At 26.1% G+C, this 15,136-nt stretch overlaps 2 protein-coding genes across 7 annotated transcripts in view; one reads left to right on the forward strand and one right to left on the reverse strand.

Annotated features, from left to right (window-relative positions):
- The window catches only part of LOC135931928 (tartrate-resistant acid phosphatase type 5-like), a 30,715-nt gene extending 27,742 nt beyond the window's left edge, over positions 1-2,973 (reverse strand). Inside the window, exon 1 of the mRNA XM_065469249.1 lies at positions 2,882-2,973. Coding sequence (XP_065325321.1) covers positions 2,882-2,888 — 7 coding nt within the window. The 5' untranslated portion in view covers positions 2,889-2,973. The remainder of the gene's footprint in view (positions 1-2,881) is intronic.
- LOC135929952 (uncharacterized) lies at positions 1,342-9,739 on the forward strand. Of its 6 annotated transcripts, none has more exons than XM_065466744.1 (3): positions 1,342-1,474; positions 3,910-5,058; positions 9,601-9,739. In XM_065466744.1, exon 2 carries the CDS (start codon positions 3,914-3,916, stop codon positions 5,012-5,014), a length of 1,101 nt encoding a protein of 366 aa, XP_065322816.1. In that variant the 5' UTR covers positions 1,342-1,474; positions 3,910-3,913; the 3' UTR covers positions 5,015-5,058; positions 9,601-9,739. The 6 variants fall into 6 exon arrangements, with proteins under 6 accessions (XP_065322816.1, XP_065322803.1, XP_065322811.1 ...); XM_065466731.1 differs by lacking the exon at positions 9,601-9,739 and adding an exon at positions 5,396-5,553; XM_065466739.1 differs by lacking the exon at positions 9,601-9,739 and adding an exon at positions 5,420-5,538.
- Positions 9,740-15,136: the final 5,397 nt, after the last annotated feature.

Here is a 15,136-nt window from a genome sequence, read left to right on the forward strand (position 1 = left end):
CATAATAATTGCTATTAGCAAATCAATAAAGAATTTTCATTGTCTTTAAAATCTTGTTATATTAAATATAACATATTAACTTAGATGGGTATGCTACATCTATTAACCCGGCCGAAGGCCCGCAAATTGGGGGTATTGGGGGCGAAGCCCCCCATTAATTATTATAAAAGAAAAACTCACGTTTTCAAGTGAAGAATATATGGCAACCCTGCATACAATACAATAAAGTTTATGTTAAAATATAAAATAATAAAGAAAACAATGAAATTATTGAAAGAATCGACGAAAAAAATAACTGTCTGCACAATGCTCGTTTAGGCCGTCATAAAGAAATTGTAAAGGCCCCATTGGATTTATATCACATGGTTTGAAAGAAAGGACTGTAAATCAAGGTGTATAAATTCCTTATAATTTTGGGTAGAAAAAAAGTTGAATACTTTACATCTTTTAATTATGTAAGGCTATTAAAATTAGAGGTCTGCAATGGGTGGGTTTTAGCCCTCCCGCGTTTTATACGGGCGGGATTTCTAAAAGATTATTAACGTTGGGCGAGTGAACGGGAGGATTTATTTTTTAAAACAATGGTGGCCGCTATTTCTAAATCTATTAGCCATGTTGAAATTTCCGAGGTGCCTGACTAATTGAAGATTTTAAGGATGAACCTTTTTTTTTTAAAGTTTCCCATAAATTTTATTTACGCCATTGCCATTCATAGTGAAATGATAACTTTATATATTTTTTTTAAAAAATCAAAATCTTGATGGTAATATGAGCTTTTGTAATGAGCAAACATTGTAAATCCGGAAAGAAAAAATATGTTAATTTTTTTAAAAAAAATCTGACAAGATAAAAATCTTATGTAATTTGAAAAAAAATGAAGGTGTCTATTGTATTTGAGTGCAAAGGTACCCCGGTTCATTTTGTAAATAAAGATATATATGTGTTAACGTTTTAAAATTAAAATAACCTTTAAATTTTAAATAAAGTAAACTAAACAAATAATATAGGACAGAGCATAAATAGCTGCCTGATAATTAAAGTAAATGTTCGATTTACTAGCGTCCAATTTTACGATATTCTCATTCTAATATTTTTTTTTGATTATTCGAAATAATATTCGCGAATATCGAATAATCAAAAATTTACTGAATCAAATATAGAGTTTCATATAGCGTACAAATTAGGCAGGTTTTTACTTGTAAATAAATAAATAAAAATAGATATCGTTGCAAAATTTTTGTATAAATTTTTTTTTTAAAACCGCAGAAAATAATTATGTATTTTGGACATATATTTTTTTTAATAACCGGAAACAATTATTTTTATTATTTAATTTTTTTAAAAATCTTCTGCTTTATTATTTTTTATTTTAATAAATTTTTATTTCTTTGGGGTTTTTTTTGTTCTGGAAAAATAAAAGAAAATTATTACATTTAAATATTCATATCGTTATTATTATCTCTTTCATATAAAGGTAAAAACTTTTTTGATATTCAATTTTATTTTACCTATTTATGAAGAATTAAGGAAGGAAAGAAATTTTTGAGTCAATAAAACAGAAACCTGTTATTGTTATAAGTGAAATAAAAATTATAACGTCCTCTTGGGCTAGGTCTAAATATCGGATTTTAAATTACGTTTCAAAAAACATCTAAACACATAAAGTAAATTTTTCCTAGGTTCAAAATATTTTTGAATATTATGGATTCTACTATCTTTATAGACATTATTCTATTCGGGTTATTTAATATGAAATAAAATAGTTAAAATCTCGTTATATTTTCAAAAAATTGATACGAATCTGAATTTCATTCAGGCGAAGCCATAAACTTGTAGTTTGCTAAGCTTTTGATAGCACTAATTCTAAGCGTAAGCCAACAAATAATATGTACCTTAGTTGATTTTTGTCTTGTATAATATAACTATATATCTCTGGCTGTAGCTTGCATAACAGTGGAAATAGCGTAAAAAAATCTTTGAATTGGAAGATGTGAAGTTCAAAATGGGATGAATTGTTTAGGATGAAATTAGGAATCAATATAAATGTATTGAACACACAAAATTGGCCCTAAATCATGTTTAATTGTTTATAAGCTACTATATAAGCGATTGGCGCAATTATGGGAATCTTTTTTTCTAAAATTTGATAACACAAAAGCGAAATTGATATTAAATTGGGTAGGGCCCCTTTAACAATTTTTTAGAAGAGGGGAATTATGACAAAAGAAAGATCGCCATTAAAAGGTAATTTTTTTTCGCAAATCTTTGTCTAGGTTTCTTTTTTTTCCCTATTTTTAAGAGGATTGATATTCTTTATTTGAGGTGGGGTATGATCCATAGCAGAGGTCTGCAAAGCCCTACCCCTTATATTTTTCTCAAGGCCCGTTATAATTATACAAAAACCAGACCCGGTTTGTTAGAATTTTAATCCGGGATTGATAACTCGTACAAAGATTTTTATGGGGCCAGGTTGCAGACCCCAAATACCTAAAAATTTTCAATGTCAATTAAGGGCTCTTATATCTCCCCACCATATAAATAAATTTTTTAAGATATTCTAAAATTAGCTTGAAATTTTGAAAAATAATATAATATATCAAAATTATAATGACCGGCTTGTACAAATTTACAAAAATCATAGATTTGCGAGCATAATTTTTCAAGTATATTGTCCGGCCCGGCCCAGAATTTTATTATAAAAGAATTCTCGGACTTGTTATAATTGAAAAGAAATTTGCCAGGCTTTACAGATTTCTGATCCATAATAAAAAAATTATGGCATTTGGTTTTAGTAGCAATTTTATTCAAAATTGAAGACTTTATGAGGTTTTCTTCATTTTATTATTTATAAATAAAACTTGCGAGGCAATATCTCACTTACATAGCATAACTTCAGTGTCGCGTAGTATTGTTGTTTTTTCTTATACAAATCATAAATTTTAAAACATCACATTGTAATTTTATATTTATTTTTTTTACTATTAAAACGGTACTTTATTTAAAATAATTATCTTTATACAATAACCTATTTATTTATTTTATACAACATTTTATAAAATAAAAAAAATATAAAAATTTCAGGAAACAGATTTTATGAAATTGAAGAAATCTTTTTATATATATTTTTTTTTAAATACAAATAATTAATAAAAAAAAATACGTCACTTCCTGTTTCTTTCATAAAATCTGTTTTTTTTTCTTATTTAATTTTTTTTAAAAAAATTTAAATTGCAATATTGTAATACGAATTTAAAATAAATAATTTAATTTATTTTTACGCATCTACTACCGTCCCGTCGTTCCCCACAAAATTATCAATGGATCCAAAGGCCTAGAAACTAATAAAATATAAAAATGTTTATTAATATTTATTTACTTTACATCAAATTTCAAAATGTTACTGTTCTTATTTATTTATATTATTTAAATTTTTTTTTTGATAATATACATAATCCATTTTTTTCACCTATCCCTTTTTTTTCTAAAAAAAATAATATTATTTTTAATTTTTGTTGAGATTATTTCAAAAATGCGAAATTTCTAGTTTCATTTTTTTATCTGGTCAAATTACGCAGTTTTAATTTAATAATTTAATACAATATAGTGGTTTATTTATTATTTATTTATTTATAAATTTTTTATTAATAAGTACGCTATAAAAAAAATATTTTATTTGAATAAAATAATTGTGTTAAAGGTAATTTATTCATAAATTATATTATTGCGATTTAACGCATTCAAAAAGTAATTATTTTGAAATTAGTTTTTTTCTAAAATGCTTTCAAATTTGAGCAGTTTATAAGCGCTGCGTTTTTTTATTCTTATAAAACGCATCCTTGTCAATTCGATCAATTATTTTTAACCACTATTGAATTGTAATCTAATTTTCATTCTTGTTAAAACTAATAGATATATGGGAAAAGATGGAGAAAAAAGACACAAAAATTATCTTCCATTTTCGAAGGAATCTGCCCGTCAAGCGCCTCTATCACTTGACAACTATCGCGTATCGCCCAGTAAAAAGAATTACTATACTCAAACTTACCTTTCAAAAAAGCCATCCATTCTTTTAGGCTCCTCGGCAATTCTCAATCACGCAGCAGTTTCCGCGGAAAAGGAGGAGACCTTCAAAAATGCTCAAACGAGTCATTACGATCAGGACGACACAAACGTGCAAGAATACCGTGAATATAAAAAACATTCGCTTTCAAACGGTTTAGAATTTTCCTACAAAAAATCATCCATCGCCACAAGGCAAGTGCCTTCTATTATCCCCCGAAAATCGGTATTATCGAAAACCTTTTCCTTTTTAAGGTTTCATCGGCGCTCCAAAAATATACCGCCCCTACCTCCTCCACGCTTCTATCATAATCGTTCTATTAATAATATAAATTTCGAACCTCCACCAAATTCCGACAAAATATCTCAAGAAAAATTACTCCGGATACCGGAGCATATTGGCAAACCCAATCACCTCTATCGCGATCCCCTTAACCAATCATCACCGATTCACATTTGCCCCAAATGCGGGTGGCATTTTCGCCAAAATATGCCGCAAATTCTAGTACCACCCTTGCCATTGCCACGCTTGAATAATAACCCTCCTAATCATAATATTCCTAATCGGCGGCTTATTTGCGGTAATCGTATATTGTTAACCTCAGACACCATCGTAAACTTCGTCTCCTGCATGTACCCGTTAAATTTCGCCCTATATCATTTTTCATCGCCTAACGATATTAATGATATAATCGATTTTTCTTCCGTCACTGATTCCTCCTTGGAAGAAAATGACGACGAATCAGAAGAGAACTACAAAAGAAAAAAAAATAGCAGGAAGCGGAGAGTTCGAAAATCATTAATTGTGACATTTTATTCTATTTTATGCCCATGCGCATTACTATACTGGCCTTTAAAATTAATTGAGGCGATATACAAAGCCGCCCGACGTAAATTAACGGCCATGAAAATAGCCCGTAACAATGGGACTTGCCCTTATCATTATTCCAATTAGTCGACAATTTTCAAAAACAGAATTCTGGCATATGCGTTTTGAATGTAAGTGAAATTTTTTAAATTTATACTGCCTAGACTGACGATTCATTTATTTAAATATATAATCTTCAAATATTTTTTATTTCGAAGAGAATTTCAATACCACCCATTCCATTTACTATTTTAATGATAGTCAGTATAGGTGAGTAAGCAATATATAAGGTAACTAATATTGAGTTAATTTCTTATTTTTTTAAAAAAAGGGAGTTAAATCAGGGAAATTGAAATGAACTTTCAAATTTTCAGGACCTTTGCGTCCATTGCCGACTTGTGCTTAAAGACAAAAAAATGACAAAATCACAGATTTTTTATAAATATAATACTATAATATAAACCAAAGATTTGACAAACAAATATGTATTAGGAATTGTTATTAAAAAACTCACTCAAAAAATCCCTCTTCGTCAATCGTCAATATCACGTCAAATTTTTTATTTTTGTATAAACTTATTAATATTTTTGTAAAATAAAACACCCATTTATTTATCAGTATTTTATAATATATTATATGTAAAAATAAAACAAAAAAAATGTATTTGTAGTAATTGTTCCATAATATATTTTAAAGCAGAAGGGTTTAATGTTGTATTTATTTCTAAAATACCGTTTCGTTGATAAAAATTATATATTTTTAAAAATGAAAAACAAAAAATTTTAAAAGAAAAACACCATGTAAGAACTATAAGAAAAGTAGTTATCATCATGGTAATAAAGATGATGGTCGCCCACTTTGTAACTCTTTTTGGATCAATAAGTAATTGACACTATATTTCAAATATTTTACCTAAGGTTGTATCAAAACTTATTTCAAAAGTTTTAAAACTCGAATCTAATGATAAAGTTTTGAATATTTTTTAAATGTTTTATCATATTTTTATATTTAAAAAAAATGTTCGACATGGCCTAAATTGTGGACCCAAGTCTAATGTGCAACCCTAAATCATATTAGAATGCCGGATTAAAAAAAAATCCACTAACGTTTGAAAAATCAAATATCTTCCATTTCAGTTCTAATACCAGGTTTCTTGGCCTTTAACGCTAATGACTACCCTAATTAGGTAGAGTTCGACAAAGATTTCATTCTTTTATTTTACACAAATACTATAGGTCTATAATAAACAGCGGTCTCATATGGTCTATTTTATTGTCTCGTTGGAAAACAAAATCCTATTGTGGAAGCTATAAATCAATAGAATCAATAAGCCCCATCGATATATATTTGGCTGAAAATAATTTTAAAAAACATGCTACCTAGATCTTTTCTCGTCATAAACAAATTTTAGTGTCATCAACTTGGATTTCATATACCACATATCTACAATTGAGGAGTCAAGCGTAAACTTGTTTACATCACCGAATAATTATTTGTATCCATTTGGACTGTTCATTTATTTGAGCCTTTTTTTACTTGCCCTTTACAAAAGGTAAAAATCGATAAAGATTTTTAAGATCTAATAGAAGGATTCATTTTTTTAGCAATGAATTTTATTCGAAAATAATACCATACGTGCCATCAATGTCTATTTTTCTATAATTTTTTCAAACATCTTAAATCTCGTTGGGTTGTTACTTCTAAGATTGGTTGTAGGTTGTGTATATTTTAGATCCATATATGATATCACGAATTTCTTCACTAATAAATAATCAACATTTCAGAAATTTTCAGTCATTGGATCCCACGGTTTATAAAATCTGATTTTTTTTAATTTAAAGGAGTTGAATAACCGCCCATAATTTTATCAAAATATAAATTAAAATATGTAACACAAAATAATATAAGGAGACGATATATTAAACACAAAAACAACAAATCTTTAAAATTATTTGATTATTAATTTAACGATATAATTAATATATTACCCTTTATAGAACATATACTAAACCTCTTAAATAGATGAAGACTTATCTTAATCCCCTCTATATACAATTAATAGCTATGAAAAGAAAACATAAATTGAATAACAGGTTAAAGTTAGTAGATTAGACACTATTATATTACTTAAATAAAAAAATATATGATAATATCCGTAATTTCAGCCATAGTTAATAAGGGGTCTTCCAGGCATTCTTATTTCAACATGCGTTTTAAAACAGTCAAAATAAATTACACCGAAAAGATATACTTGAAAAACTCACCAGGTTCTGTTTTCTACCTTAGTACTTGGCGTCTTTAGCCCCTTAATTATTTTATCTTTTTGTAATTTTCATATAAATATAATTTATAAAATTTATTTATTTTAGTCACGTATTTTATTTATGAAAATGTTTAAAAAGAGGAGAGACTATTATCTTTTTATTTTTTTTTATTTCCGTTTTCTTTCATTTTACAAATGTTTTTCTTAATTTTTAAAAAAGTAATTTATTTTGAGGGTTCTGAGTCTGCCAACGAAAACATGGCAACGACAAAATATCCAATTTCTTCATACGTAATTTTAGGAATTAGGGAGTGGAAAGTGGAGCTAATCGTTTACGGTAGTGTACATATACAAATAAAAACTTAATATAAAATTTTTAGGAAAAAATTTTTTTAAATTTTGATATAGAAAGAAATTCATAACCTTCAACGGTTTTTTTTCTTCGTTATTTTATTTTTTGTTAATAAAAAAGATTTGATAGATTTTGAACAACTATTCATTTTTTTCTATGAAAGAAGCGATTTAAATATTTTTCGCATAATATTCCAATTTAATGCTCATTGTGCAACAATGTAGAGAATGTATGCATTATTATTTATACCAAAATGTAATAAAAATTATTTTTTAGGAAATTGGTATTAATATTAGAATTTATGATTATAACTTTTTTTTTATCCAACACCAGTTTTATAAAAACGGCCCGATTAAGGTTTAATCATTAATTTTATGTAAACCTGGAAATTTTGCTCATATGGCATAATGGTTTGGACCTCTATATTTGCCAAATCTCTAGGAATATTATTTAGGCCAAAATCATAATCGGGTCGTTATTAAAAATTGAACTTTTTAACAACACTATCCCTACCTCTACAAATAATTGATTCTTTAAATAAAATAGTTATTTTATTCAATTATGAGTTTTGATGTAGTTTTTTTTTTAACATCTAGCACAATATTTTAGCCAATAAATTAAAAGGCATGGAGGTTTTGCTCGTAGATAGAAGAAGGGTTTGGACAACTATTTAAGAAATCTCGAGGCTTGCTTATTATTATTTTAGCTAAAATTTTAATCTAAAATTGGTTAATTCTAGCCGTTTAACCTTATATTTTACGAATTCGCGCTAACTATGATTGAGGGGTAACAACACTAAGTTTAGGAATCAAAAATTCTAAATAAATAGTAAATTATTAAAAATTTATAAACTTGTGAAATTTTGCTAAAATAAAAGTAATCAATATTAATTTATATTTTGCAGCATTTTGGAAATTTTAATGGAAGTTATTGGACATTTTCATATAAAAATTAATGATGTGAATCGTATTTGGATCTTGGAGCAGATACTTAGAGAAAAGGGAGCATTAGGATTTTAAAGTTTTCATATATAAAAATAGTTTTAAGCGCGTTTAGATATAAATTTTAGGCTGCATCCGATATCTAGATTCGCAAGTGTCGAAACTTTCAGAAGTAAAATTTTAAGAAAATAATGCTAAATTTTTAAGATAAATTTCTAGAATTATTATTTGGACATGGTTATTTCCCCTCTTCGATTAAAATTCTCGAATTTGATATTTTGGACAGTCTTTAATCTCAAATTACGAAGGCTACCTATCCAACAATTATCTTACACTTATACATATGTTTTAAAGTTATCAAACCTTTTTATGTAACATGTGTTTCCTCCCAGTTTAAATTAGGATGGTCAATACTAATTTTAAGAGTTTTTTTTAATATAAGAATAAACAATTATGTGCACCCCTTCCTTTTATTTACATTATTTTATTTATTTAAATTTAAACCATATTATATAAACTTGCGTAATTTGATTTGTTACTAGTTAGGCCTTATTTTAAAAAATATATAAATTTGAAGCGGCTCACAAATAATCACGCTCGTACCCTAAAATATTCAAATTTCACGAGGTTTTATTTTATATTATAAGAAAATTACTTTTAATTTTATTTTCTAAAGCGGAAGTCCTCAAACTAATCTTTTGTAAAATCTAAGGCTTATTAAAAAATAATATCTATTTAATGATAGAAAATACGTATATCGTATCGTAGTTTTTAGCTACACTATTACATTAGCAGGTGTAGACAATTAAATTTTTATTTATTTGTAAAAATTTTAACAAATTATATTATTTATTTATTTTTAAAATAATGAAAATAAAATTATTATTTAAAATACAAAAAAGAGGAGTACACAATAAAAAGAAATTTTGCGCGCATAAAACTTACTATTACTATACATTTACATACTATTTTTTTTTTGAAAAAATACGAAAACAAACAAACCTCTTATATAAAATTGAAACTTATTTTGAAATAAAAATAAACCCGAAATTGTATTAATATAATATTTATTTTGTAAATAATACAATTAAGCTAAATATATCCTTTATAATAAAAGCCGTCTCACAAAAATTGTCACATTTTTGAAAAAATGCAACAAGCCACTAGGTGGAATTGAAATAGCAACTAAATATTTGCCACAGCTGCCTACCACTATACCCTCACGAGTTCTTATGAATGAATGTATTTTTAATTCTATTAAATCTATAAATTATTTTAAAAATTAAATAATAATTAATATTATATACTTCTCATAAAATTTAATAAAAGTTTGTAAAGAATTTCTCATGCCCATCTGATAATATATATTTAGTGAATTTTGATTCAAAGAAGAAAAATGAGTCAGATTATTTGATTTGGGTAATAATAAATTACTGAGATTGAATGGTGATCATCTTCATTCAATATTTTATTGAATTTTGATTTATAGAAGAAAAATTAAAGTCAGATTATTAGATTTGGCAATAAGATATTCATATTGAGATTGAATAGTGAAATCCAAACACTTCTCATATCATACTGAGATTGAATGGTGTAATCCAAACACTTCTCATAAAATTTATATAAATTTATCCCCAAAAATAGTTCATAAAAAATTATATTGGGAAAAGAAACAGGAATATAGGAAATATAAAATGATAATTTATATTTTAGTGAAATAATAGTTTTCTGTTTATATCTACAATAAAATAAGTATTCATTGCTTGATGAAAAAAAAGACATATTTGAATTTGAAAGTTGCATGTGAGAAATATATATTTTAGTTAATTTTATTTTAACTAAATTATTTGACTTCTTTATAGGGATATTGTAAAATATTTATTCCTTTAACTTATTACATTTTCATTCAGCCTTTGAAATTTTTGTGACTATACAAAAAAATATATTATTTGACAGATCACTGTTTTTGCATACAATTCAGAATTTCTGTTTTATAACTAGAAGAACAAAAATATTCATACTTAAAATTAAAGAACAATATAAAACTTTATATAACTCAAGAAATTTTCTTATAATAATTGAAATAATTGTACTACCATCTAAAGTTTTTGAAAATTTAAATTGTGATCTTTTAGATAATATATCATTGATGTATGGACGAGTGATTATAAAGGCTCAAGATACAAAAATTCAAAGGTTGAATATAAATGTTATCAGTTGAAGTGATAAATATTATATCACTTTTGGTGATTAAACTAATCCTTATAAAGAGGTCAATAATAAAACTAACGAAGGTGTCCTATCTTTTTTTTTCTGAATAGAATGCTCTATTTATATAACGTAGTTTAGAATCAAGTGATTTTTCTTTTCTATCCATTTTTTTAATTACATTTTTTATTTTATTGATAAGATAATGAATGCTTTTATATATAATAAAAAAAAATAATATATTGCATTATATAATTTTAAAAAAAATGTATATATTATTTTATTCTAATTTCAATAACAAACCATTGAAGATCAATAAACTTGAGTTTAAGTAATAGTATAATTAATAAATTAATATTTTCATTTTTAATGATTGAATATGGGTATTTAATTTTTAAAAAGTTAATTTTCCAATATAAGAATTAACTCGATAATTTCTAGCCTATAAGGATATTTTTTAAGCTGACCATTTCTTGAAATATGATGCTCTCAGACTCGGAGATAGTTAATTTGTTGGCGAAAAATATTTCCGATAATGCGAACGGCAAAGTTTCGCCCTCAGATCATCGAAGTTTTTGTAATAGTAATTTAAAAAATAATATATATATTTTCCCTCGTTATATAACAGGATAAATAATAATAAATTAATTAAAAAAAGAGTTATTATAAACATATCGGTAATTATAAGAATTAACTCGATAATTTCTAGCCTATAAGGATATTTTTTAAGCTGACCATTTCTTGAAATATGATGCTCTCAGACTCTGAGATAGTTAATTTGTTGGCGAAAAATATTTCCGATAATGCGAACGGCAAAGTTTCGCCCTCAGATCATCGAAGTTTTTGTAATAGTAATTTAAAAAATAATATATATATTTTCCCTCGTTATATAACAGGATAAATAATAATAAATTAATTAAAAAAAGAGTTATTATAAACATATCGGTAATTAATTTTTTAAAATCAGTTGATAATAATCCATTATGTATTGTTGTAATGCCATTCAACTCTATAAAATTTTAAAGTAGTTTGATTTAAATTTTTTTAAAGTTTTATTGGTGAATAAATTATATATTTTTTTTGTCAACTTTTATTTATGAACCAAGGTTAATTCTTTTTTTAGCTTATCTTTTAAAAAGTAAATTATTATAATGGGTTAATTCGGTTCATCATCATCTAGATCCTAATAAGGTAAACGATTTTGTATTAAAGATGTAGCGAGATTTGGGCATCTTCCTTTTCAGATTATCGTTTTTATTTGTTTTTATAATAATATTATATAACGTCGTAAACTAAAAAAATTATTACTTTGAAGTGGTTGAAGATAGTCATCATTGAGGTCTGTATTAGGCAATTTTTTTTAAAAAAATTTAATTCGCCCGCCCATTAGTCTAAAATTTTTTACCCACCCGCCCATTAGTCGAAAATTTTTATAAAAAAAAATTCAGCATTACATCTATACAAAAAGTTATAATTTAGAAATTACTATATTAGCATAAAAAAAATATTCAAATTAAATTATGGATAATTTAATTGATCAAATAAAATATTTATAAAAAAAATATAAATATAAAATTCATATTATATGTAATTCTAATGCAAAAATAATAATGAATTGACTTCTGGATTCAAACAGGTTCTTCTTTGTTCTAAAAACCTTCCAGCAATCCTCGTTCAGAAGAAGCACTAGTTGCAGGAATTGCCAATATTTTTCTTGTTAATCTTGATAGCTTTGGCAAATCTCTTGTCGTTTCCACCAAAGTAGTTTTAAATATATCAAAAAGTTTACTTATTTTAAGAAAAAGTTTTTATGATACCAAAAAGGACATTTTAATTTTTAATATCTAAAAAAGTTCATAAGAACAATTTTTATTAATATTTACTTAAATGATTTTAAAAATTTGACCCGCCCTCCCATGTTTAAATTTCTTAACCCGCCCATAGTTTAAAATTTTTTAAACCGCTTGCCTACCCGTTCTTAAAAATTTTTTGCCCGTCCACTCGCCTGCCCACTTAGATGAGCGAGCATGGGCAGGCGGGCCGAAACCCCGCCCAATGCAGATCTCTATGTTATCATGCTAGCTCGAACCCAAGCAGGCACGTGATTAAGGGGGAGAATCCCCCCATCGCAAATTTGCCTGTTCTCGTTATTTTGTCAATAAAATTTCCCTACACCCCTCCCCCCTCTCATCCAAATGTATACAATATATCACTCAGTATAAAGAAAAATTGAAAGAAATAATCTTTTAAAATACCGACTAAATCAAAATTTTCAGAAAAAAGTTAGTGAAAACTCAAAATTATTTTTTATAAAATTATAATATAACCAAAGGCCTACAAAAGTGGACTTAAAGACCTCCAATAAAATTTATGGCGGAAGTCACCGCCTAATAATTCTCCCCTCCATAGAAAAATTATGGATATGCCTGTGCCAAAGAAAAACAGTGTTTCCTAGAATAAACCTCAACAAATAGGAATTAGGTTTAAAGAGGGTAAAATGATATGAGTTAAGATATTCGCATAGCATATTAAAAATTGGTGTTATTGCATTCAAAATTTGAACTTTATCTTGTTATTTACTATATGTTGACCGATGCTTATTACCCTTCTTTCTTAGCAGGGATACAAACCGAACTATTTAACCATTAATATTCCTCAAACCTGATCACTTAAAAAGTTTATAACCCTGATCTCTAAAAATGATTCTAAACCAGTTTGAATCATTTGATATCCTCCATTTTTAAATATTATTTTACAATCTCACCTACCCATATTACCATATGGAAGTTCTCAAACTAAAAAATATTCTTTCCTATTATTATGGATATTTGATTGATAGCAGAGAATCTAGGGAAACATTTTAAAAAGATGTATCATCTTAATATTCTAATTAGTTTGTATGCCAAATATAGGTTTGATTGTTAAGTTTTCTAAACGTACCTTTATTCAAATTGATTTATATTTAGCATGAATTCAGAACAGCCATTTTTGGGTTCTCTTCCATTCCCAATAAAATAAGCTAACGATGCCTTTAATGCTCACCAAACAAATTTATTTTAAAAATTTATATTGGTAATGCAAATTTAAAAAAATATAAATTTTGCTGAAAAAAAAGGTAGCTGGAAAAAAGAGAATTCGAATTCCAAACTACACAAAATATTATTAATCTTCAAATTTATTTTATTTATCTTATTTTCCTCATCATTCCATTTTGTTAGAGGGAAAAAAATTGTTGTAAGTATAATGAGTTGATAAAAAATTCGTGTACGAAAAAAAATAATCAAGATTAGATTTAACGCTCTCTATATATAAAAAAACATATTTTTTTGGTCTCTTGTTATCAAAAAACAATTTTTTAAAAAACATCTACATTAATGTTATTGCAAATTTATAAGGCGTTTTTTTATAAAATTATTAAGAGTCATATGTCTGTCTGGTCAATTTTTGAAAGGGAAAATGTTATCCACGCACTCTTATAAAGTTTTTTTAATGCTCTTAGTTTTAAGATCAACAAAATTAATGCTTTTTATAGACATTTTGGGACAATCAAAAGCTGATTTGTCCATCAAACTTATATATAATATCAGGGCAAAGAACATTGATCGATTAGAAGCCATTAATAGTTTACTACCCTATGGAGAATCATGGGTCATTTATAGCGTTTTTTTGTTATAAGAAATATATCGGTTCTACTATAATCATATAGACTAAATTTAACAAACGTAAAACAATTGCTGCTTGTAATCAATGATTAAAAATGTTCTCCTTTAAATATTCTTATCACGGTTCGGCAAATATTTCGTTACATACTCTAAGCCTGAATTTTAAAATCATTCATAAAATACAATGCAAGCTAGTAACTTAAAGTTACATATAATGCTTAAAATACATTTAGCTAATAAATTAAATATTTAAAAATATTACTGTAAAATAGGTATTAGACAAAATAATTTCTGATCCAAAATGATATCAATAATAATAAAATATTTTAAAAATTATTATTTGTTCAATTATGGATGACTAATTTTTCATAAAGTTTTGTATGCAGACATTGTCTGTGAATGAGGGGTATTTTAACAATCCCGCAAATTAAAATAGTGATTCTACTGCTGCACGAGAAGGTATATATTAGATATATTTAGTTTATTAACGAATATTTATAAAGTAGTTGAATTTCGAATCTCGAAATATTGAAGTATATTTTTGAAACTCATTATCATTCGAATGCTAAAAAAGATATATAATGTAATCATTATAATATTAATTTGTTAAGCGGGTCTTAAAATTGTTTGTGGTAGATAAAAATATTCGTTGTTAATATTTTGTGGGCTTGTATTAAATATATCCCACTCTAATTTATCATTCTTGACCATTTTATCTGTTACCTGGAATAGCTATACGCTAAATAAAATAGATAGATCATATAATATCTTATAATTTTATAC

The sequence above is a fragment of the Gordionus sp. m RMFG-2023 genome, chromosome 1 (assembly GCF_954871325.1).
Source record: "Gordionus sp. m RMFG-2023 chromosome 1, tfGorSpeb1-WG-v2, whole genome shotgun sequence".
NCBI lineage: Eukaryota > Metazoa > Nematomorpha > Gordioida > Chordodea > Parachordodidae > Gordionus > Gordionus sp. m RMFG-2023.